The 25,754-nt window shown below is 37.6% G+C and overlaps 2 protein-coding genes and 1 long non-coding RNA gene across 5 annotated transcripts; 1 reads left to right on the top strand and 2 right to left on the bottom strand.

Annotated features, from left to right (window-relative positions):
• Positions 1-784: 784 nt before the first annotated feature.
• LOC109178343 (pollen receptor-like kinase 2) lies at positions 785-5,255 on the bottom strand. 2 transcript variants are annotated; one of them, XR_002053699.1, is made up of 4 exons: positions 4,459-5,255; positions 2,769-3,443; positions 1,217-1,962; positions 785-1,074 (listed from the first exon to the last, which is right to left on the bottom strand). XR_002053699.1 is itself a non-coding variant. In XM_019327986.1 (3 exons), the coding sequence occupies exons 1-3, from the start codon at positions 5,126-5,128 to the stop codon at positions 1,319-1,321; spliced, it is 1,989 nt and encodes a 662-aa protein (XP_019183531.1). In that variant the 5' UTR covers positions 5,129-5,255; the 3' UTR covers positions 785-1,318. The 2 variants fall into 2 exon arrangements, 1 of the variants encoding a protein (XP_019183531.1); XM_019327986.1 differs by having other exon boundaries at positions 785-1,962.
• A 632-nt stretch (positions 5,256-5,887) lies between these two features.
• On the top strand, positions 5,888-25,511 carry LOC109178388. The gene is made up of 3 exons (XR_002053702.1): positions 5,888-5,899; positions 11,628-11,630; positions 25,436-25,511. It is a non-coding gene; the product is annotated as an uncharacterized LOC109178388 (long non-coding RNA).
• On the bottom strand, positions 7,631-10,370 carry LOC109178351 (vinorine synthase-like). Of its 2 annotated transcripts, none has more exons than XM_019328003.1 (2): positions 9,798-10,370; positions 7,631-8,526 (listed from the first exon to the last, which is right to left on the bottom strand). In XM_019328003.1, exons 1-2 carry the CDS (start codon positions 10,326-10,328, stop codon positions 7,684-7,686), a joined length of 1,374 nt encoding a protein of 457 aa, XP_019183548.1. In that variant the 5' UTR covers positions 10,329-10,370; the 3' UTR covers positions 7,631-7,683. The 2 variants fall into 2 exon arrangements, with proteins under 2 accessions (XP_019183548.1, XP_019183557.1); XM_019328012.1 differs by having other exon boundaries at positions 7,631-8,520.
• Positions 25,512-25,754: the final 243 nt, after the last annotated feature.

Below are 25,754 nucleotides of genomic sequence, written 5' to 3'. Positions count from 1 at the left end.
TTTCACAATATTTTTGAAAATTGTGTTGTATTTTCTAATATCAAGACTACGTAGTATGTATTTTAATTTTTATTATGTTCTAGTTATGTTTGATGTATTTGAAATTTTAATTAATATATATTCAATATTAGTTTTTTTCGATCGTCTCAATGAGATATTTAATATGGTATAATTTATATTTAATAATACAAACTTTAAATATAAGTATTTAACAAAATAAAAAATTACATACAAAACAAATAAATGATACATTTGGAATTATAAAAAGAAGCAATGGCAAAATAGTAAAAAAAAACTTCTAAAAAAAGAATGTGAAAAGCTTGTGGCATTTTCGGCCAAAGCAAAAAAAAAAAAAAAAGAAGAAGAAGAAGATAGTCCAATTACCTTCTTTTCAAATAGGATTTTGAAAAGAAAGTAATGACATTAGTACTTTACACATTTTTGTCTAGGGTTTTGAATCAACACATTTTTATCTCATTCATGTAAAATCTAGACATTTGTTGCTATGTCCCCAATATTATATAATGCTTAGATCTCTAATCTATATATGGAATGGTTGTTGCTTATAAAACACTTTTGTCAGATCAAGCTAGCTTCTAATTTATCACATCACTTTAATTTGACAAAAATTATAATTAGTACCAAATTAAAGAACTAACTTTTTTTTTTTTTTTATAATTATATATATACTCTTCAAATCATTGCGGAACAAATTTTTCATCGTTGCATGTGAACAAAATTAAAACAAACAAAGATGGTCTACATATGAATAGCAAATTAAAACTGCAATTTCAATTCACTCAATTTATATCTAACATTATACAAAATTTAAGGTGTAGTTACTAACAATAAATTACATCATTTTTTTCTGCGGGATCAAATTTCTACCATACTGTATGACGTGCTGCTCTAGATCTAAAAATATTAAGGCAACAAAGCTATTAGTTCAACTTGATAAGTTGAGATAATAAAGAACAAATTAAATATCATTGTTTCATATTATTTATCCTATTATTTTCATTTTTGGTAACACAATGTCACGCCGCACAGCATGGTAGAATTCCCCCGTCGACACTATCATCGAAAAAGAAAAGTAAAAAAGTTAAAAAAAAAAAAAAAAAAAAAAGTATTTAAAAAATTGGCATTTTCCCAGCATGCAATGCAATCCAAATATCTTGAATTGAATTGAAATTTGTTGGGCAATAATTGAACTAACCTTCATCATATCAAAGCCATGCATCCAATTTTGTTGAAGAATTATGTGAAATGAAGCAGATGGATGGACGGATGGGATGAACGAGGAGATATATGATCGACGTCAGGCATTGAATGAGGCATGACCGAAATCCTCGGAAAAACCTCGGGACGAGCGATCATCGCTGGTATATGAAGAGTAAAAGTCATCGTCGCCGGCGTCCTTTTCTCTGACTTGTTCAATCCTCTCCACCGTCTCCTTCATCTCCGACCTCTTCTCCACATTCACCTCGCAGCAGCTCAGCCCAATGCTCAACAGCTTCACCACTTCCCCCTCCGCGTTCTTAGTCACCCCTCTCATCTCCGGGTCCAAAGCCTCCGGCGTGGGCTCGATGGACTGCACCCACGCCGCCGTGTCCACGTCCGGCGGGTGTTTTCCGGTCAAGATCTCCAGAATCATCACCCCCAGCGCCCACACGTCCGTCTTCTTGCTCACCCGACCGCCCTGCTTGAAATCCGGCGACTTGTACGCGGTCATGTGCTCCTCCGCGTGCTCTTGGTTCACGATTGGCAGCAACCCGTAGTCGCTGATTAACGGCTCGTACGAGGAATCCAGGAGAACGTTGGAGGATTTAAGGTGGCCGTTTGGTACGTTCACGCTGGGAAGCTCATTGTAAAGATATAACATGCTCCTCGCTACTCCCTTCACAATTTTCAACCGTATTGCCCAGTCTAGATCCTTCCCGGTACGAGATCTATGTTTCTTACCTGATCCGATCATATCCATCCAGGAAATAATAATAATCATAAACATAAACATATATATATATATATATATGTTTACAAAAAGTCCAGATGATTATTGGCCCGCACAATTGAGTTTCACACAAAATTAGTATAATCACATATATATGCTTTTGTGTTAATTTGTATCAGATAGTGCAAGAAAAACGAATTCACACTAATCAATTCATCTCGATATATAGCATACATCACTATACTAGTGTAAAAAGTACTACTCCCTTCATCATATTTTACTAGTCTTACTTTTGTTTTTAGTTGTTTGTTTCAAAACATTGTTTTCTTTTCAAAATTGAACATCACCACCATTTTACTTTTCTCAATTTACCCTTATGAGTTTTACCTACTTTGTTGCTTTTATTTTCCAAAAGTGAGTGACATAAATGAAAAACACATAGGCCCTGTTTGGTAAATTAAAATAGTTATTAGCCTATAGGTCAATTTTGACTTATTTAATCATTATTAGTTATTTGATTTGGTTTAAAAATCAATATAAGTGTTTGGTTAATTAGCTTTTTGTACTCCAAAATGCTAAAATTCAAAAAGTTACTCAAAGAACGTTTTCAATTAGCTTTTGAGAAAAGAAATTATACCGAACAGCTAATTTGTCAAACACCTTTCTATAATTAGCTAATATTATCAACTAGTTATACCTTCTAATTAACCCAATCAACAAACAACTAACAACCATTTACCAAGCAGGGCCATATATTTTATTCAGTGCACATTTTTAAGCAGTAATTGCAGGTTTGAAAAGGGATGAGTGAACATACCATGGAGATGAGAAGCCAAGCTGGATTTCTGGACATGGTTAAAGACAAGGAGCTTTTCCTCTTTCCTATAGTAGAAAGCCAGAATAGGAAGCAAATTCTTGTGATCCAACCTTCCAAGCCTTCTCATATGCTCCACAAAATCTTCTTTTCCGACCTTGTTCATGTGTTTGAACCGCTTGACAACCACCACCTGGGCGGAGTTAAGGGCGGCTTTATAAGTCGCTCCGAACACGCCGTTGCCCAGAATCTCCGCCGAGGCCTTAAGCAGGTCCGGCAAGTCGAACTTCGCCACGTTCTCTCTCAAGAACGAAAGCTTAACGGCGGCGGCCTGATGCTGATGCTGCTCCGCCGGTTTCTTGCCGCCGGCCGCCGTAGCACGCTCCGGTGGACGCGCAGCCTGCGATCCTCGCTCCATTCTGTCCATCTGCTGGGTTGTGGCGGCGACTGCTGAGGCGGCGGCGGTTTGGGTGCCCACTTGCGCTCGAGTTGACCCGTCCGGTGCATCATCTTTGGGTTTTTTCTTGCATACGATGAAGATGATGGCAATGGCGACCGCCAAAACTAACACCGCCGCTATGAGGCTGACGATCATTGAGTTGGAATTGTTGGAATCAACGGTATCATCCTGCCCAGCATGGCATGCCGCCAATGGCTTCCCGCAAAGACCCGAATTCCCTAAAATATATTTCAAAGGAATTAAAGAAAGAAATGACATAAATTTTGATTGTAATGACATTTTTCATATTCAAAACATGCTAATTATGGTGCATTGTTGGGTAAGAAGGTAACCCACAATGGGGACCACAAAAAGGTAAACTAGCTTAGATTATTCGAGTTCAAATTAAACTTGTAATCTTGTAGTTATCAAATTTAATACCCAATTTAGTCCTCAGCTCGATTATAATGGTTTTTCTTGATTTTGTCTTTAATGGACTTTTTATACTTAATTAGGTCCTACACTTTGATGGTTTTACCCAATTGAGTAGAATTAAGAATTAAAATAAGAAATATCACTATAATTGAGGACGAAATTGGATAAAACTATTATAGTCGAAGACTAATTTAGATAAAACTACTATAATCCAGGACTGAATTGAGTTTTAATAGGGGCGAAATTACCAAGTTATCTTAACAGATGACTCAATTGAGTAAAATCATCCAAGTCGAAAAACTAATTAAGCACAAAAAGTCGTTTAGAACTAAATCGAGAAAAAATCACTAGCCGAGGATTAAATTGGGTATTAACTTTCAAATCAATAGTTTGACCAACTTGACATGCATATAGGTTATATTCTTCCAAAAACGCTGAACCCTAATGCATATAGGTTATATTATAACTATAGTTGGAGGTCAGATCATAATTCATACATATATATACAATTGAGTTAATACCCGATTTGGTTGCTCGACTATTAAGATTTCATCACTTTGATTCTAACTCCTAAATTTGCTCAATTTCATACCCAATTATATAACTTTTACTTAAAATAATCCTTAGCCTAAATCAAAATAGCCCTAATTAGGACCATTTTAGTTAACAATTGTATAATTACAAATAAAATTGAGCAAGTTTAAAAGTCACTAACTTAAAATTCTAATAGTCGGGGACCAAATCTGGCAGTAACTCTATAGAATTTATGTATGTATGATTATATATATATTCCGGTATGAATAAGGGCATCATATATACCTGCGAATGAGGAGGCGCCGAGAGTAGAAAGAATTGGAGGGATTTCACCTTCAAGATTATTGTCAGAGAAATTTGCCACGCTCAATCGTTCTTGCGAGAAATCTGGTAATTTACCATAGAACATATTGTCTTCAAGCATCAACTCGATGAGGGTCCTGGAGCTTGCCAGGGAAGTAGGAATGGCGCCGGAGAATTCGTTAAATGCCAAGTGAACTTTCTTCAACGATTCCATTCCGACGAAAGCGTCGTCCGGGATAACGCCGGAGAATTTGTTACGGGATAGGTACAGGAATTTCAGGGCGCTGAGTTTCTTAAACGCCGGCAAAGGGCCATGGAAATTGTTATCCATGGCGCCGAAAACCAAGAAAGACGGGAGCTCCAGGAGGGAATCAACGTCGATGCTCCCGCTAAGTCCCATGCCGTTCAAGCTGAGCCCGAGGACTTTGTCGCCGTCGCACAAGACGCCCGGCCAGGTAGTGCGGCCGGCGGCGCAGGGGGCGCGGGCCTTGGCGGTGTTCCAGCTGGCCAAGGCGGTGGCATTCTTCAACGACTCCTTGAACTTGAGGAGGGTATCGGCCTCGGTCTTGCTGGAGGAGGGGGCGGCGAGGCGGAGGAAGACAAAGGCAAGGACGACGGCGGCGATGGAAGGAGAGGAAGGAGAGAGCGCCATGGACGGCGGTGGGGGTGGCGGAGCGGTAGCGGCGGTGGCAGTGCGCGCACTTGAGGCAAGTGCGCGCCCTTTGCAGGGGCTGCTCCTACAAATGAAAATGTGGAATGTTTTGAGGGAAAAGATGGCTTAGAAATGGAATGAGATTTTGTGAGCATGGAAATTGTAACAGACAACATAGTGAGTGAGAGAGAGAGAGAGAGAGAGAGAGACAGAGAGAAGAAAGAGGCTAATTGAAAGGTGTTGGCAATAGGCTTGCAAAAGTGGACAAATGGCTTGAAAGTAAGTCAAATTTACAGGGTCCTCTTAATTACCTCCCCACTCAATCTTATACTCTTGCATCAGACATTTGCGATTAGCCATTGCATTTTTTTTTAAATTGTCTTTTTCTTTTTCCAAAAGTCTTTCATAACAATTAACTATAAACAACTTTATATATATGCTTGCATAATTTGGTTAGTGCAAGGTTGAAAATGTGAGTGATGTCAAACATAGCTTAATTGTGATGGTATATATATCCTCAAATATCACAGTCAACAAACGGTCAAATAGACGGAGGACCAAATCGTGTTAAAATTGCAAAGTTAAGGACTTAATTGGTTAAAATTAAAAGTCAAGGACCAATTTGTGAATTTAGCTATAGTCAAGGGACCATTTTGGGTATTTACTCTAGAATTAATTTATTAATGTACCGAATACACTATTTTTATTTTATTTTTATTATTATAAAGTATTAACTATTATTACTACTATTTATAAATATTAGATAAAAGTGTAATAATTTAATAAGATTAAGTAGAAAAACATTACTAAATAATTAGAACTATTAAATCAAACATTATAAAACTAAGTAAAAATTTCAATCATCAAAATTCTCCGCATTTATTTATTTGCTTGTCAAAGGTATTATTAAAAAGAAACAAAAGAAATCAAAAATAAAACCAAGTATTAAATTGAATTTTACCCAAATAGCCTTTAAAATTATTGCCTCATCAATGTCAACTTAAAGAATGCATAAAAAACTTGATTATAAAGTAAATAACTTCAACACAAAATAAATAAAGAACTCCTGCTCGTGTGTTGATATCCCTTATATGAATTACACAAAAATTCAATAAAATAAATATGAAAATTTCACAAAATACAACATAAGTCAAATTCGGAAACATTCTATTATAGGGCAGGTGCAAAACTTGAAAGAAACAAGGATCAATGCATTTATTAAAAATTAAAATGCAAATGCTCATTGTAAAAAAAAAAAATGCAATAAATGCTCATCTCTTCCAAAGTTCACTCATTTTTTTTTCTATTTATGACTTTTTCCAAAGAGAATTGAACTTTCCCAAAAAACATCACATTTTTATGTCATGCATGTTTAGGTTTTCAATTATGTGTATATACTCATAAACCATACCACAACACTTATTTATTTATTTATGGTACATGTGTAGGTGACTAATTAAACGGAATAGAATCTATGAATTTATTGCAAATAAAATAAATAAACAAAAACTCTCATTTTTTAATCATTTTTTTTTTTCACTTCACTTGTCTCAAAAAAAAAAAAAAAAAAAAAAAAAAAAAGTGATCACGAAGCCAACACACTTACACCACAATTTATAGCACTCAAGTTTGTTTACAAATTAAACTTGAAAAACGTATATAAAGTGAAACCAACATGAAAACTATCAAAGAAATTGTATATAACATATAAGGGTATTGTGATTTTAAACAAAGTTATTCAAAGAAATAAAATAAATTGAGAATAACAATAACAATTAGTCACATGCAATATACACACTAAGAGATCACAAAAACTTGCATTATATTTATTACAAGCTATTTAAAAGATCCACAAGGGTAAAGCTCAAGTGATGTCGCATATCTTGCAAGTGATGCCTCTATTTGTTGAAGGCACTGATCACTTGCTTCTTGTTAACTAGTACAAACCTGTATAAAATTTTGCATGGTATCCTCCAAAGATTCTTTTTTAGGTTGGGGTGGACTAGTGCAAACCTGCATGAAATTATGTAAGATAGCCTCTAATGATGATTTTTTAGGTTGGGGAGGAACAATTGGTCAATAAATATTTTGACTATTATTATTACCCTAAAAAAGTTTAAGATGAGTTTCTCAATTAGGATGATAAGAATTATAAAACGGGTCATTTTCAAGTCTTTGATGAAAACATTCATTGTATTTGTCTTGCTTAAAATCATTACTATTCCCTCAATTACATGCGGATTATTATGTATTTAGCTTCCAATTAACAAAAAATCATGAATTTAATGTCGAATATGCACATAAAAGTAATAAGAAATTAAATGACACACATCACCGACTAGTATAGCTCGACTACATCGATATATCTTTTGTAATGTGTTTGAGACTGTACTCCATGTTCCATTTATCAATAATCTTTTGTTTATTATTAAAAGACGAACCGGCGAACCATCAACAGAAGGGAATTCAACACCACGTACCAATTTAGTTACATACGCTAAATTTAAAATCCAAATTTATTTATCATTTATTTATGTAATTCGATCATAATCAAATTACATCCTACTTTTCATGACACTGTGTAGAGTATAATCCCACACAGTTTGGCTATAAGATAAATGAGCTAGAAATTGTTTGTCCATCTCTAAATTGCTCATGATACCTTGAGGTAGCCCTAACCACACTTCCACCCCTCCATCATCCATGTCCACAAAAATGGCCAAATCCTTTAGAACAAGAACAGTGGATATCCACCTCGGATTCCCCCACCCAAAATCAACCTCGTAAATTGGTATTTTGCACCAACTGCTGATGTTTAAACCCTTGTTATGTTTTTTATCCACTGTCAAATTATTGGATATAGCTATAAGTTGGTTGAGATAACCTCCCTCAACGTGCATTTTCTTGATGTAGTTATCGTCAATCTTCCTAATGGCTTCTCGGACTTTTCCCAGTAGGAATCCGCCGTCAACCGCCGACGGTGATGATGATTCTTTTCCGTCGCCGCCGCGCTCCCACCGCGCCCCCACCACTTGATTGATGCTCCCCAGACAGTACATAGGAAATGGTGGGTTAAACTTTTTTCTTAAATCCACGGACATGGTCAACGTGTGAGTCTTGAAATCTTGGTCCACCTCCCCTGTGGCTCTTATAACGGCCGCCCATAGAAATGCCGCCAGCGCCTCCACCCGCGACGGACGAATCTCCGGCTGAGTGTATCTATCTCTGATCGCGTTAACCGTTGATCCTCGAAACATAAACCTTTTGGCTACATATTTTTCTGCAACCATAATGTGATTCCTATCCGTGAGCGCGGTGAGAGATAACAATAAATCACTTGGTACAAACGTTGTGCTGCTGTCCACAACCAAACCGCCGGCATTCTTGTAATCCTGTTCCTAAGGCTGTTAGCAAACAAATTTTTGACAAACTACTTGTGTGTTTGTGATTCCTTTATGTTCATTTATTAAGATAAACAAACATAAATGAACAAATTTTAGAGCTCAATTCAAATGAGAACTAGGGATAGAGAATTAAACCTGAAGAGTTCGTGAGCAAACTCATTTGTGTTTATATAATAATGTTTACGAACATGTTCATGAACAAGTAGTTAAACATACACACACACACACACACACACACACACACACACACACACATATATATATATATATATATATATATATATATATATATTTACGAACATGTTCATGAACAAGTAGTTAAACACACACACACACACGCACACACACACACACACACACACACACACACACACACACACACACACACACACACACACACACACACATATATATATATATATATATATATATATATATATATATATATATATATATATATATATATATATAGTTGTGTTGTTTGTGAACATAAATTATTTTTGGAATAAGGGTCAAATAGGCCACTGAACTGTACACCAAGTTGTAATTAGGCCATCGAACTCAAAAAAAGTACAATTAGGTCCCTGAACTACACAAATTCATGCAATTAAGTCTAAAATAACCTGTTTACCTAATACTTTGCTGACGTGGAGGTTGCAGATTTTTAAAATTATTTTTAAAATAATTTTAAACAAAAAATTAATTAAAAATAAAAAAAAAAAAAAAAAAAAAAAAACGGAACGGCCGGAGACGAAATCGTCTCCGGCCGTTTTTTTTTTTTTTTTTTTTTTTTTTAATTTTTAATTAATTTTTTGTTTAAAATTATTTTAAAAATTATTTTTAAAAATCTCAACCTACATAGCAGGTAAACAGGTCATTTTAGACCTAATTGCATAAATTTGTGTAGTTCAAGGACCTAATTGCATTTTTTTGAGTTTGATGGTCTAATTATAGTTTGGTGTGCAGTTCAGTGGCCTATTTGACCCTTATTCCATTATTTTTTATTCACGAATTGTGATCAAGAATATGAGCCAGTATTTGTTTATTAAATGTTCACAAGTGTTTGCAAACATTAATGAACATGTTCCTAAATTTGTTCCCAACGTTAACAAGACATTAATGAAAAATTAACAAACAAAGGGAATTTTTAAAAACCTTAACAAATAAACACTAATACGAACACGAACACAAACACTCCAAAAATCTTAACAAACAAATACGAACAATCTCTGTTGGTTCATTTTTGGTTCGTTAACAACCCTTACTTGTTCCTGTCCCCGGTTAATAGCAGCCCAAGTTCGGAGGAAGCCATAGACTCCGGGGGCGTCGACCAGGCCGTGCCAAATGCAAATCGCCACCGCCGAGCCACCGCAGGAGAATCGCGTAACTTGGACAGCACAAAGGGGAATGGTTGAATCCACAACTTCGGGGTATGGATTACATGGGAACAACTTCCTAAGACGATCCATCCTAGGATACTGCATCACCTCCGACATTTTGTTTTCCACTTCGGCTAATACGAAGTCCGCACCCTCGTCGTTGCAATCGATTGTCTTCCCGTCTTTTAACCTCCCGGCCAAAGGGTACATGTAGGATAACGCCCTGGATAATGATTTCTTGAGCTGATCATGATCGCCGGAGGAGGAGTTGTAGAAGGAGAGGAGGGGGGCATAAAGGCAATTGATTAGCTGGTCAAGGAGAGACAGCTTGTGGCTTCGGAGATTTTGAGGTGTCGGAGAAGATGGTCGGATTCTTTCTGTGCAACGAAAAACATATTTAATGTCGCCTGCCGCCATTTATCAATCTCAATATTCACAAACCATTCAATTCCCTAGATACATACAGTCCAACACAGGTTTCGTGCATATTTATATAGCTCAATTATATTACATTGTTTAAGAAAGCATACCACCTTACTATATTATTATTATTATTATTTTTTTTTTTTTGAAAAAACACCATACTATATTAAAGTACGTACTCTATTAGTGGAGTTTGGAGAGTTTTAATTGTATATCTCCTCTTTCTTGACAACCAACAATATATATATATATATATATATATATATATATATATATATATATATATATATATATATATATATATATATATATATATATATATATATATATAATTGCACTCTGGTGTGAATGTAGCGCCCACGTGCGAATATGCGAATGCCTGATATCCGTCCACGTGTTCAAATCTAATGGATGAGAAACACTGATTTAAAAAAAAACACGGTGACATTTTTGTAAATAATTGAACATCGAATTGTAAGTAAAATATATTACAAGTGCATGTAAAATGTATTATAGGTGCAAGTAAAATTTACACTGAGCATCGATACTAAGTGCACCTATAGTTATAGCGAAAATTACACTTTTGGTCCTATGACTATTGGGGGCGTGTTAATTTTGGTACGTGACTTTTAAAACTAATAATTTAGTCCTTTAACTATGTTTTTTTTAGTAGATTTGGTTCTCCCGGCCAAATGTTGCCGGAAAAACGTAAAGCATTTTAAATTATTTATTCATGGGGCTAAATTGGTCATTCCAAGTCTCTTCTTCTTCATTCACCTGCTGGCTGGAGTTTGTCGCATTTGCAGAGTTGATTCTTCCGCCTCGCCTTCCCTTTCCTTGCCCTCTCCGCCGCTCTCGATCTGTAGGCGTCCATTATATTTCTACTCTCAGAAGTCAAAACCATCAAAAGAGTATTCATCTTTTGATTAGTTTCCAGTTGCCGGAGTGAAATACCCCATCTGTTCCACAAAAATAATCATACATTTTCTACCATTTCTGATCCCAATCTCTCTTCTCTCAGACTCAACTTCCTCTGTCAAGAACTGTTGCCAGAACACATCGTTCCCTCCGATGACGGGAATGAAGAAGCAGATTAACAATAAAATAGTGATTGATTCTCGATCAGTTGCGATTGACGATTATGAATCGTAAAAAATGAAGAAAAATGAACACGGCAAATATGCAGGCCATATATTAATATATATAATGTATCTATAGCTATCCATAAAACTAGTAATACTTGATATTCATTTAGAAGTAATGGATAATTTCAGATCAAATCCCATATATCAGTAGGTTTTTTTCCAGACTACAAGCAGAGGCGAAACCACATGGCGTTTCCCGTCAAACCATATGAGCTTTCCCAACTTAGTGATAGACTTCCCTGGCGTCACCGCCAATACCTCCGCCCTAATCTCAACAACGAACTCCTGTTTCTGACCCTTTACCGTGAAATCAAGTTAGGTCGGAGTTATCTTCGCCATTGCACCATTTGGGTTCGTCACCGCCACGTTGTACGTTGATGCGCCTTCACCGACATAGCTCATCATCCTCGTAGCCCTAACCACCGTCAATGTCGGCGATGAAGCATCGATCACTACTGAACCGCCGGATAGTTGAGATCCTAGGGCGGTTTCTGGTGTTCTTCGTGACATCTAACCGCCTTTTGAGCAATATGTCGCAAATCTTGGGCAGTATAATTGGAGGAGTAGAGAAAGTTGAGGTAATCGTTGGGGGTAATATCGTAAACTAGTCCTGGGTGGACGACCTTTTCCGGCCTTACGTGTCTGGCTCCCATGTCTTAAACGGTGGAGACGTTGTAGGATTTCTTGTCCATAATCGGCTTGCCTTCTTGGTCCTCCACGTCCGGAGTTATGCCGGCAAAAAACAAAAATTAATCCGGCTAAAGATGGTGGACGAAGCGACACCCGAATCAATGAATTGATCAAATGATTATCCCTTAAAAAATACGTGAAGTGACCGTTTTGCCCCCATGAATAAATAATTAAAAATGCTTTATGTTTTTTCGGCAACATTTGGCGGGTGATTTGGCCGAGAGGACCAAATCCGTTAAAAAAAGCATAGTTAAAGGACTAAATTGTTAGTTTTAAAACTCACGTACTAAAATTAACACGCCCCCTATAGTCATAGGACCAAAAGTGTAATTTTCTCTATAGTTATAAGTAGTTGGACCTATAGTTATAAGTAGTTGCACCTAGGTGCATGAATGTTTGCGAGTGGTTTTCATGAGTACTACTACCCGCTAAACTCCCCGCAAGAACAAAAATGATGCCAAATAGAACGAACTCAATTCAATGAATGTTAAAAAGGCAAAATTACATGCACTTGCATGCGAAAGTAGGTGCACTTGTAGGTGAAAGTAGGTGCACCCGATCAATGAATACAGGCAAAAACTACATGTACTTGCAGGAGAAAGTAGGTGCACTTGTAGGTGAAAGTACGTGCACCTGATCAATGAATACTGACACGTGCGCGCGCTGATTGGTTCGCATTTTTCTCGTGGGCACCTATTCGCACATGAACGCGACCCTATATATATTGTTAGGGACAAGTGTACTTAGATTTTGATGAGACCAATCTTGCTAAGATCGTAGACTCCTCTTTTTATTTTCTTTATCTTGGATCTTTCGTGTTAAACGAAAGAAGTAGCAACTCACCATGTGATTCGTAATGTGCAAACCATCTACACGAATCTGAGTTGTATTTAGTAAAATAGGTCTACGAGAAGAAATAAAGAAGAAGAGAAGATCGAGATAACAACATAGACCGAAAGATAGAAGGGTCTAGCTCTCGTTTTAAATATCAAATGATAAGGAAAATCATTTGATCAATAGAGATAACGAAAGCTAAAGAGAAGCTTTCGCTTGACAATTCCGAGACTATTAAGTCTAAGTCAGACTTATAAAGACAACTCTTATCAAGTGAAAACAAGAAGAATGTTGTCTGTGTCTCGCAGCTGGGCAATCATCCTAGACAAAAGGAATCCTAGGAATGATGTATACAAAAACCAAGGAGCATTAAATGATTGGTACTTCATGTCAGTGAAAAAGGACAAAAAGTCATGTTGCTTTTTGACACCAACGGCTACACAGTACAACCGCAATAAATGCTCAATGCCCAGTGGTTTATACACGCTGGTTAATAGGTTTGAAATTTCATCTCCCTCCAACGGATGAATTTCTCCTCACCTATAAATACCTCTCTTCACCATGGAAGAAGGTGCTGGTTGTTCAACTGATTTTATCTAAGAAAAGCTCTTCAAACTTGTTCATCCTAAAGCTTTTCAAAAACCAGTGTGTGTGATTGTGAAGTTTTCAAAGAAGCCCATCCAGATTTAGTCTTCACAATCCTCAAAGAAGTCTTACATCTTTATAAGAAGATTCATCCGATATCAAGTCAAGACTTCAAGCTTTTTGGAGAAACACATCAATTCCATCCAACACTCAACTCACAAGAAGAAGTTGATAGAGGCGGAGTAAACTCTAGGAGTTGAAAAATATTTCAAGTAGCTGTCCGGCTTAGTGATCAAGGAAGCTAGCTTGAGTAGTTTGTAGTAGGAGTGATAGTGCAAACTCTTTCACAAGTTGTGAAAGAGGAGTGGAGTAGGCTTTGTTGATAGCCGACCTACTATAAAAATCTCTCTTTACTTTTGTATAACTATCTATCTGGCATTGCATGCATATTGATCATACCTTAAACTTTCATAACGAAATCGTGTAAAGTTCATCTTAAAACGTTGATACAATTTCCGATGTGCATAACCCCAAAAGGAGTTAATCTGAAAAATTGATTAGAGTCTATTCACCCCCCCCCCCCCCCTCTAGACTCACTTTCGACCCTACCGGGACCAACAAGTGGTATCAGAGCGGTTACCTTGAACGGTAAACGGTTTGCCTTTACTGCCTGGTAGATCCCTTTTTGTTTAAATCGCTATAGAAAATCATCATTTTTCCACTTTGCACAACCTTTTTTGAAAGAAAAATGGAAAAGGATCATGCTAATTTTTCTAGGCCTCTTGCCTTTAATCTCTCGAAGTTTGATGACTGGAAAGTCAGGATGCAGGCATACCTCTCGGCTATCCACGATGAAATGTGGGATGTTATAGAGGACGGACCCATTGTGATAATTGCTGTGAACACACAAGCAAGCGCTCAAGGAGCAGATCCTGAAGTAGTGATCCCAAAACCTAAGTCTCAACTCGTACCAGAAGAGAGGACGAGAGAAAACCTCGACAATGTTTCCAAGAGTGCGCAAATGCAAAACCGCGAAGGAAATTTGGGACACTCTCATGAGTATAGGAGAGGGAAATGAGCAGGAGAAGGACAAAAAGCTCATAATGGCCATGAAGAAATTCGAAGACTTCAAGATGCTTCCAAACGAAACAATCATTGAAATGGAGCTTCGACTCACGAAACTTATTGGAGATATCTCAGACTTAGGAAAGGAGCTAACTCAGAAAGAGAAAAATCTGAAGATACTTCGAGGACTTCCAAAGTCTTGGGATATGAAGGTGACATCTATGAGAGATCACCGAGACTTGAAGACCACTCAGATGACTAAAATCTTCAGTGACCTCAAGGCCAATGAGTTCGAGCATGAACCCAAAGAAACTGAGGAATAAAAAACCAGAAATATTGCTTTAGTTGCAAATCAACAACCTTCAATCTCAAGCAGGTCAAACTCTAACCCTTCTGATTTTTTATCTGACGAACAGTTTGCCTTGTTTGTGCGTAAGTTTAAAAGGTTTATAAGGAAGAACAACTTTCAAGAACTTCAAACCTTTCCAAGGTCTTCCTACCGAAGGAACACCGAAAGAACACCTCAGTCTTCAAAGCAAGAAACGGTGGATGCACAAGTGCTATGCTACAACTGTCGGAAGCCAGGACACTACAAAGCAAACTGTCCTCACCCTATGGTCCGCAAGTACCAGGACCAGGAACCTAGCACAAGCTCACCGAAAGATGCTGCTGAATCCAGCAAGAGGGGTGGAAAACAAGATTCAAGTAATTCACGATACGAAAGGAGAAGGAAAGCAATGGTTGCGAATGAACCAACTGAAGAGGCCCAACTCGAAACCATTGCTTCAAGTTCAAGCTCAGAAAGTGAAAGTTCGGGAGATGAGAAGGGACTTCTGTGTCTCTTTAGTCGAGAGAAAGATGAAAGTGATCTATGCTTAATGGCCAACGATGATGAGGTAAACTCTCGAGCCTCTTCTTCTACTCAAATAGAAATCAGCTCGGATAGTGAAGGAAATCCAAATGAAACAATTTTTGAGATGATGATGGATTTCGAGGTAATTAAAAGCACATACTCCATATTAAAAGAAGAGAACTCTCGACTATTGATCAGCTATGATGAGCTAAGACGCGTTAGAATCAATAACATTAAGCTAGCCATCGCCAATGATCAGCTCAAGAAGCAGGTTCTTCTTCTTAAGGAGTAGTGTACAGAAAGAGAGTTACGGGAGCAAAATCTGCGCGAGGTCATTGCATCATTTACTAATTCATCTAAAATGATAGATAAAATGGTGAATGCATCAAGACCGCCAAGGGAAAAAGCCGGAAGTGGCTATGACCCAAGCTCCCCATCACAAATCCTTTTGAACAAATGCATAGACCCTTCTTCTAGTGGAGGTTTAATATGTTCGTTCAAGGACCAACCCAGATGCCCGAGCCCATGAATCAGATTGACAATGGGAATATACCACAAATAACAAGCCATCCGAAAGGAAAGACTGTCTAATGTGTTGTGGAGCCAACAAATGGAAATCTCTCGAAAGGCAATCCTAGACATGGCAGCATTGTCAAAAGGAATGGATCAAAAGTAAATAGACCAAGTCTATATTACAACAAAGGTCAGCCTACGAGAAACAATCGTTTGAGGGTAAACCCGAATGTTAATCAGAGGCAAATTCGTTCTGTGAACCAACGCAAAGGTTGTTCACATGAAGGTCGGAAAAATGAACGAAGCAGGTATGTTAAGCCTAAGAGGTCACTTAGAAGACCGACGATGGGCAACAGACGGAGTGGACCTTCCGAGGAAGACTGACTTGTATATCTTGAACCTTTATCGAAAGCAAAATTCAAAAAGATTCATCTATACAAACAGACTAACTATTCTAAGCAGTATCGCAATCCACCCGATGCCTATTTTCAAAGACGATACAAAGCCAAAACTTTTGCAAAAATCCATTATGCTTATCGTGTGTTTAATGGATACAGGGGACCAAGGATGAGAAACACCAACTCTAGGTTCGTCTGGATCCCGAAACTATCCACTAACCTCAAGGACCCGAAACGAAGGGGTACCTAAAAATGTATAATTTTTTATTTCAGGACAATAGTGTCATCTGGTACGTTGACAGTGGATGCTCAAGACACATGACCGGTAATAAATCAAACTTGAGCAATTACAAGGAAGTTGATGGCCCGAAAGTCATTTTTGGAGGAGAATCTAGTGGAAAGACGAAAGGAATGGGGGATATCATCATAAATGGGTTAATCATTCGAGATGTCTCATATGTAGAAGGATTGAAGTTCAATCTCTTGAGTACGAGTCAATTTTGTGATAAAGGATACAAAGTAGAATTTTCAAGAGACAAATGCAAAGTCATTAGTACTGAAAATGGAAACATGGTGCTATCTGCAAATCGAAAGAAGAATATGTATGTGGTTGCATGGGAATCATCAAAAGCCAATGTTTGTCTTCTGGCCAGAAGCAATGCAAAATTGAGCTGGGAATGGCATAACAAGATGAATCATCTAAATCTCAAAACCATCAGCAAATTGGCGAAACGAGATCTTGTGGAAGGATTACCGGATGTAACTTATGTCAAGGATAGAGTTTGTGATGCTTGCCAGAAAGGAAAACAGATCAAAGCATCATTCAAGTCCAAATCTATAGATACAAACTCTCGACCTTTAAGTCTCCTACATATGGATTTATTTGGACCAATTGATCCTGCTAGCTTGAGTGGACGAAAGTATTCTCTTGTTGTAGTAGATGACTACACGAGATACACCTAGACGATGTTTCTGAAAAAGAAGAATGAGTATAGGAAAGTGCTGCCAGAACTTCTAAGGCAATTACAGACTGAAAAGGAAGTCAGCATAATAAGAATAAGATTAGATTAGGGAACAGAGTTCGTGAACAAGGTTATCAAGGAATTCTGTGGACAGAATGGCATTTTCCATCAACTTTTGGCAGCACGAACACCACAACAAAATGGAGTAGCCGAAAGAAGGAACAAAACCTTAAAGGAAGCTGCACGAACTATGATAGCGCACTCAGGTCTACCAAAGCGTTTCTGGGCCGAAGCCATTAATACTGCATGTTACACTCAAAATTGGTCACTCATCAACAAAGCTCATGGACGAACTCCATATGAACTATGGAAAGGTAAGAAACCTGTTGTTAGTTACTTTAATATCTTTGGTTGTAGGTGTTTCATTCACAACAATGGGAAGAGCCATCTAAGAGCTTTTGATGAAAGAGTCGACGAAGGACTATTTATGGGATACTCCTCAGTAAGTAAAGCCTTCAGGGTTCTGAATAAAAGAACTATGGTCATTGAGGAATCCATCTATGTCAAATTTGATGAACGTGCCGAAAAGACTCCACAAAATGATGAAACAATTGACGTAAGAAACCTAAGTATGCAAGCTGAGCCCAGTCACGTGGAAGAAGATAGTTCAAATCATGAAGATTTCCTATCATCTCACCAAAGATGTCAACCAAGATCAACTGAACCAGAAACTAGGACTCAGCACGAACCAACTGTTGAAGAAGTTCCTCCGTCACCTCAAGCTCAGTCAGAACCAATGATCTATGTTGAGTTGCCCTATATTCCTGAAATGAATGTACAAGCACAACTAACATCTTCTGAACCAGACTTAAGATGGTTGAGAGATCATCCACCTAGTCAAGTTAGGAAACATTCAAGAAGGGGTAAGAACTCGTGCCTGTATGCACGAAAGCATGATGGCATGCTTCGTATCTCAAATAGAGCCAAAATCTATTGAAGATGCCCTAAGTGATCCTAATTGGGTCACTACCATACAAGAAGAGCTTCACCAGTTTGAAAGAAATAAAGTATGAGAACTTGTTTCCAGACCCACCCATCAAAATGTTATAGGAACCAAATGAGTTTTTCGAAACAAAATGAGTGAAGATGGAGTCATTGTTAGGAACAAGGCTCGCCTAGTAGCTAAGGGCTATTGTCAAGAAGAAGGAATAGATTTTGATGAGACATTTTCTCCAGTTGCAAGACTGGAAGCTATACTGATCTTCCTAGCCTATGCGGCTCACAAGAACTTTAAAGTGTTCCAAATGGATGTGAAAAGTGCATTCCTAAATGGACTTCTTGAAGAAGAAGTGTATGTGGAACAACCTCCAGGTTTTGTTGCAGACCATGAAGGTGATAAGTTTATCACCTAAAGAAGGTCGTATATGGTTTAAAACAAGCTCCAAGAGCCTGGTATGATACGCTTTCATACTTCCTTATCAATTGTGGTTTCACGAAAGGAGTAGTTGATAAAACTCTCTTTCGTATCAAAGATGGTGATCACATTCTTCTAGTGCAAATCTATGTGGATGATATCATCTTTGGTTGCACAAATCTTAAGATGTGCGAAAAATTTTCCAAACTCATGCGAGGAAAATTTGAAATGAGCATGATGGGAGAACTAAATTACTTCCTTGAATTACAAGTAAAACAATGTTCTGATGGAATCTTTATCAACCAAGCGAAGTATACTAAAGATTTTATCCGAAAGTTTGGAATTGATGGAAAAACATCCGTCAAAATTCCCATGAATACATCCTTGAGAATGGAAATTGATAATGAGGGAAAGGATGTAGATCAAACGAAATACCGAGGGATTATTGGATCTCTCTTATACCTAACAGAGAGTAGACCTGACATTTCTTTCGCTGTTGGGGTATGTGCACATGTTCAATCTAAACCCAATGAGAGTCATTTAAGTGCAGCCAAAAAGATTTTAAGATACCTCAAGGGAACCCAAAGTGTTGGACTTTGGTACCCGAAAGAAGGATCTTTCAACCTAATTGGCTACTCAGATGCTGACTTTGCTGGATGTCGAATTGACCGAAAAAGCACCTATGGAACTTGCCAGTTCCTAGGGGCGAGACTTGTATCTTGGTTTAGCAAGAAACAAAATTCAGTTGCAACTAGCACAACTAAGGCTGAATATATTGCTGCAGGCAGTTGTTGTGCACAAATACTATGGATGATGCAACAACTTAAAGATTATGGTGTGATAGCACGAGAAGTGTGTATCGATTGTGATAATACAAGTTCTATCGCTATTACTCATAATCCAATGCTCCACTCTTGGATTAAGCATATTGACATCAAATATCATTTTATCCGAGATCATGTTGAGAAGAAAGATATATCACTTGAATATATCAACACTGATGATCAGCTGGCCGATATTCTCACAAAATCATTGAGTGAAAATAGATTCTCATCTCTCCGACATGAACTTGGGATAATTGAAATGACCTAGCCGAAAGGCCGAATCAGTCACACCTGCTGCATGCATGTGAACTGCCAGATTCCCGAACGATTCCCAAAAAGCAAAGATTGAGAGAAAAGCAGAAATATTTTGGAAGATCTCACACGGCAAAAGATTTGGCTAACTTGTATAAGAAGCAGCGCTCTCTTGAGTTCAAGCTCACACTAATCTTCTTACTCACAGGTTCTTTTAGTTGTTTTGTTTGCAGGTATGACAGATCACAAAAGTAAGGGAAAAGAAAATGTGGACGAACTCGTCGAGAGACAAGCCCGAAAAGAATACTATCTGAAAGAAGCAAGGAAATTAGCTAACGAAAGAGTCATGAAGATAAGAGAATAATCCAACAAAGTGGAACTCGTGAGCACACCATCCGATGGGAGACTCTCAACTGAGCCTACCTTTTGTTATATTCCAATTTACGAGAAATACTTCAAAAAAGCTGAATCCCAGTCCAATGAGAGGCCTTCAACAATCCCTATCTTCAGATATGTTCCACTGCCTGAGGAATTTACTCATGTGATGCCAAGCCTGGGAAATGAGTCCCGTGTTCCTCCTCTAACTATCAATGAATTGAATGAGTACGAAAGTAGAAAATCCACATATGAAAGTTGTGATAGTTTCGACTATTCACCTCCTGGCACACCCTCCGGACTGACTGCCAACTTGAAATCCATCGCCAGCAGCAAGAAGAAAATAGACTGATTTCATTACACTCTTCATGATTTTGGCTAGTGTATTTCTTGTACTACCTTATCTTCTGGTCTCTTCAATTAAATGATATATCTATCGGTTTTACTTTTGGTATTCTATTTACACTCACGGGTACACACACAATGCTGCCATAATTATATCTTTGACTAACAAAAGATTTTCAAATAATCTTGATAAGAGGTTGGTCAAATGGTAAGATGACATGTGGATATTAATCAAGCATTGATTTGGTCCATTGTGCATTAATTCATCACTAGAATTGAATGTGGTGAAGAAACACATGGTCATAAAAGTCATCATAACTGACTGGTCATTTATGATCACTAAAATCCATGGCACGTGATCTTTTTATTCATCTATTTAAGAGGAATGAACATCTCAAGAATATCTCACTCACAAGTAAAGATGGATAACAAAAAGGGAAAAGGTTCATCCTCTCCCAAAAGAGTCATTGGTGAAAATAGCTCTAAAAAAAAAGGCTGCCAAGAATTCCAAAGGCAACACCCGCAAGACAACCACACGATTAACAAGAGAAGACCTTGCCAATCCAAATGTTGATGAAGAATTCATGGAGTTTGTCCAAAACTTTCCAGACGAGTATATCTCAGACACAGATGGGTGTGGAAGTGATGCAGAATCTCTGGTGTCATTTGGAACCTAGAAAGAAGAAGCTAGCAGATGGATGAAGGATGAAATAACTGAGGATGTGGAACCAGAAGTGGTCAATGAACCCACAGGGAAAGGGAAGGAGAAGAAGTGAATCTCTCTTGAATCTGTGATCCCAATGAACATATATTTCTTATGTGAAATCTTCTTGTAATAATTGTCCATCTTCTGGTGAAGAAATAATATGAGTATGTTATCATTATTCTTAATCATCATCACGAAACTTTATTTGTTTCATAATGATTCAATTCATCACTCGTAATACTCGTCTAACAAATGAGTCTTTATTTGATTCATTTTACTGAGAGAAGACAGTCTCATTATTGCACTAACAGTTATTCAGACATAAATCATAGATAAGCCATAGAATATTTCAAAAAGAATCTTTCATGAAGTGTTTGATGAATTCACAAGGGACTCACACATGGACGAAAGAACTCCTGCCATGTGTGCACTGATATGACATTGGGAATGTCTGTTATGAATTCAGTCAACAATAGCAATCAATGCAATACGAAATTCTTGGTTAATTGATGCAGCATTGAATGGTCATTCAATCCTTGTAAACAAGACCACCCGTGATCCTTCTTAAGCTATAAAAGGGGAGGCTATCTCCAAAGAAAAGATCACTCTTCCTCACACCAAGGAAATAGACAATAGAAAGAGCTCCATGCCTCCACGAAAATCCTTTACGAGGGATGCAACTAGACGTCAGCAAGAAATGTCAAGGAAAATGAGAGAGGAACAGAGTGAGCTATACCCTGGAAACAGTCTTAGAGCCCCCTCGGAGATCTTATCTGACAAAGAGCTATATCATCACAAAGAAGGCTTTTTAGCAGATGACTCAGATAACTCAACACCTGTTGCAGATCAGCACGAAGGACCACCACCCGTCACCAAGAAGAAAGGATCATCGAGGATGTTTCCATCTGAAGATGACATGAAAAACCCCCCCTCTATGATAGAGACTACATGATGTTTCTTCGTGAAGCTGAATCTGATTCTGAAAAAGATGGCTCCGAAACTTCCACTACTTCAGGCGAAACTACGCCCTCGGCTCTATCTGACCATATAGCTTTCAAACTCTACAGAAAATCATTGAGCAAAGGAGAGTCCATCAAAGATCCGAAAGGAAAAGGCAAGAAGTAGAGGACGAATGAAGTGGTCGAATGATGGGATGAAGAAAGGCCTTCTGAACTTTCGTGTTGTAATGGGTGTTGTTCAACATGACTATGTGTCTGTCTGTTCAATAAAATAATCCGTAATGTTTCGTTTTGAGATTCATTTGATTTATTATCGAAACTTTATCTATCTCTCATGCCTGACATACACGATGGTGTCACAACTTCACGAAACTTTATTTGTTTCGTGGAGATTTCATGAACCTTTAAATGATTCATTATATCCTGATAATTTGGTCAAGGATATTCTCCTTATTTAATATTTTATCCCTAACCGTCCGATGCAGTTAAAGGGAGAAGATCATGTGGCCAAAGAAAGCGGTCCACTAACCCATGATGGTGCATGCGCTGATAGTTGAAAGGATGGGCATTTATTGCCCTTGTCTCATACTTGAGTGGATTCTCTTTCCTCATTAAATGAGATATGATGAATCTTGATTTGATATTGGACTTATCATAATAATTTGCACAGGGTTTTTGCCTAAAGGAGTACAAAGTGGTCAAAATTCTAAAGGAATTTTAATTCAAAATCCGGGTAACCCGTCTTGAAGACCCGGCCCAGAACCTTTACCCATACCCTATTTAAACTAAGACCCTTTACCCACTAACCTTTCCTTCCTCCATACGCTTCTCAGCAAATCATACACTTTTCATCTTCTCCAAGAAAACCTCCATGATCATCTTCATCCTCCTGAAACCTAAAACCTCTCCGTCTCCACTCAAATGGCGAAGAACACAAGATCCAAATCTTCCAATCCAGAACCGGAGACCAGTGGAAAGGAAGTTATACCTTCCTACCCTATCTCAGATGAATGGTTTATTCGATCAAGTGAACATCTTGTGCTCTGTAGTTACATGTGGGATGCTCATGGGTTCTGCCAAAATGTTCTTGACAAGGAGTATGGTGAAGATGTCATAAACTTTCTCAAAGAAAGTGGCCTTTATAATTTTGTTACACATGTTTACAAATCCTTCTTCGCATACGATGTCACAGAATTCTACCTCAACGCAAAAGCTTCCCCAGATGCTGTTACCATTACCTCTGTGGTAAATGGAAAAGAAATCTCTGTGACAAGCAAGGACATTCAAGAGGCATTCAAATTCCCAGAAAGAGATGAATCATACCACTCAAACTTCTCTCAACACACATTTGATCAATAGGCATTCTATTAGAGCATACAGAATAACCAATCCTCGGAAGAGATAGCGTGGCCTCTAAAGAAAAAGTCATTCAAGCTGGATTATGAGTTTACAGTTGATATCTTCAACAAGATTGTCGAGCATAAGACATCAGGAACTGATGATGTCTCGAAGGATAAGCTGAAAATGCTTCATGCATTTCTTAATGGCTTCAAGGTCGATTGGTCAGAAGTGTTCTTCGACTACCTTCGATTAAATGTGACCTCTGGAAAATCAGAAGATAGAGACATTCGACGAAAGATTGGATTCGGGTTCATTGTTGTTCATCTTCTAAACCATAAGTAGTTCTCCGTGAAGGGACTCCTCTTGGACCAAAAGTTTGTCACATGAAATCAAAGCCTCCCGGCTATGATAAACAGAAGGCTATAGAGATGGGAGTTCTAGCAGTCGTTCCAACTGCTCAACCCGAAAGGAAATAAAAAAGACGGAAGGCTCCTGACACTGAAACAAAGAAGCCGAAACAAAGTAAGGCAAAAAGGATTAAACCCACTCCATCGGAAGTCTCGGTACCAGTTCCACTTCAGATCGATACTTCTCCTTCAGGGACATGGACGAACTCTCCCGAGCATACTGCTTAGGGGGGAAGGAAACACAAGTTGTAGATGAACAATATTTTTAGTGTTAATTTAGTTTATTGTTTCTAATTAATAAGTAATTTTTAATTAGTTATTATACATATTTTTATATTTCATTATGTTTTTTAGTTTTTCTTAAAATAATTAAATAATAAGTTGTTTTATTATTACTTTTAGTATTATGTTTTTCTAAACCCAATTAGTATGATTATTTAGTTGAGCCCAATATTTGTAGTCCATTTGATAAAGTCCTTTATCATTGTGCAAAGAATTGACGTAGCAAAACAAAAGGATATGACGCATCAGTTTGGCCGATTCAAGCGCGATCCAAAAGGATTTTCTCCCAGCGCTGCCTAGTCCTTTGGAAGATCCGATTGAGACGTTGAGCTATAGAATCTCCGGTTGATCAGCGGGATCTCAGTGAAGCGGTTGAACTAAGCACTATAAAAAGAGGCCAGTGTTCATCGATTTTTTTCATGACCAATCTCACAAATTCAGCCTTCAATTCTCACACCCAAAGTATTTGCTGCGAAAAGAAAAGAGAAGGAGAGTGATTTCGGCGGCGTACGACGGTGAAGGCGCTTCGCATCTCAGTCCCAGCAGATTAATTATAGCAGTAAATTCTAGGTTCAATTCGGCAGTGGGGACAATTGATTTTGGCAATTTGCACACTCCAGGTTCTAGAATTAATTTGCAATTTAGTAGTGCATGGTATCTATTAGTTTATATAAAATCAAGATTGCAATTTTGGGATACGTGAGGTTGTTGTATCTTTGCAGTAGCATTCATATATTAGTTATACAATCAAAATGTTGAGTGGCTAATTCTTTAATCTGGGTTCATGAAACAATAACTATGAAAATTCTGCACTAATATGAGTTTTAATGCTTTCAATTAAATTATGTTTTATCTTACGCTTTCATGTGATGATTAATTGTGTTGAATCTGGCCAATTCTAACGTTAATTAGTCGTTTGATGGAATTAATTGTGTACATACCATACCTGTTAATTCTAAGCTCTGTAGGATAAAAGGATAAATAATTTGGTTGTCTTGTTGGCTTATTTATTTGGTTCATAACCCGGGTATTCCGTAGTTCTTTTAGGACTTAATGGGTTTTAACTATTTGAATAAGTATCTTAAGTACATGAATGGTTAAAACACATGATTACTTTGGACGTCATACGAAGTTATCATATTTTAGAAAAGAACGAACTCGTAATTGGTTGGCAACATTAGACTTAAAATGCAGAATTAGTAATAGTAATTGATTCATGTTCCCAGGTTTTTTTTTTCTAATCTGAAGTTTAAGTTGATAATATGTTTTTTGGTAATTTATTCGTTTACTTAATTTAAGCTAGTCTTAATTTTTGGTTCTTGTTTCTAGAACTTTAATTTGTTAATTTGATCGTTTTCAATCTGTAGTTGCATTGTTTTAATTCCCTGTGGGATCGACCCTTGCTAAAGCACACTATTACTAATAATTGACTCGTGCACTTGCGAGGACATTTAAAAATTGTCCATCAGT

Source organism: Ipomoea nil, unplaced genomic scaffold (genome assembly GCF_001879475.1).
Source record: "Ipomoea nil cultivar Tokyo-kokei standard unplaced genomic scaffold, Asagao_1.1 scaffold0177, whole genome shotgun sequence".
Taxonomy (NCBI): domain Eukaryota; kingdom Viridiplantae; phylum Streptophyta; class Magnoliopsida; order Solanales; family Convolvulaceae; genus Ipomoea; species Ipomoea nil.
The sequence above is the reverse complement of the archived record's forward strand: the minus strand, read 5'-3'. Positions and strand labels throughout refer to the sequence as shown.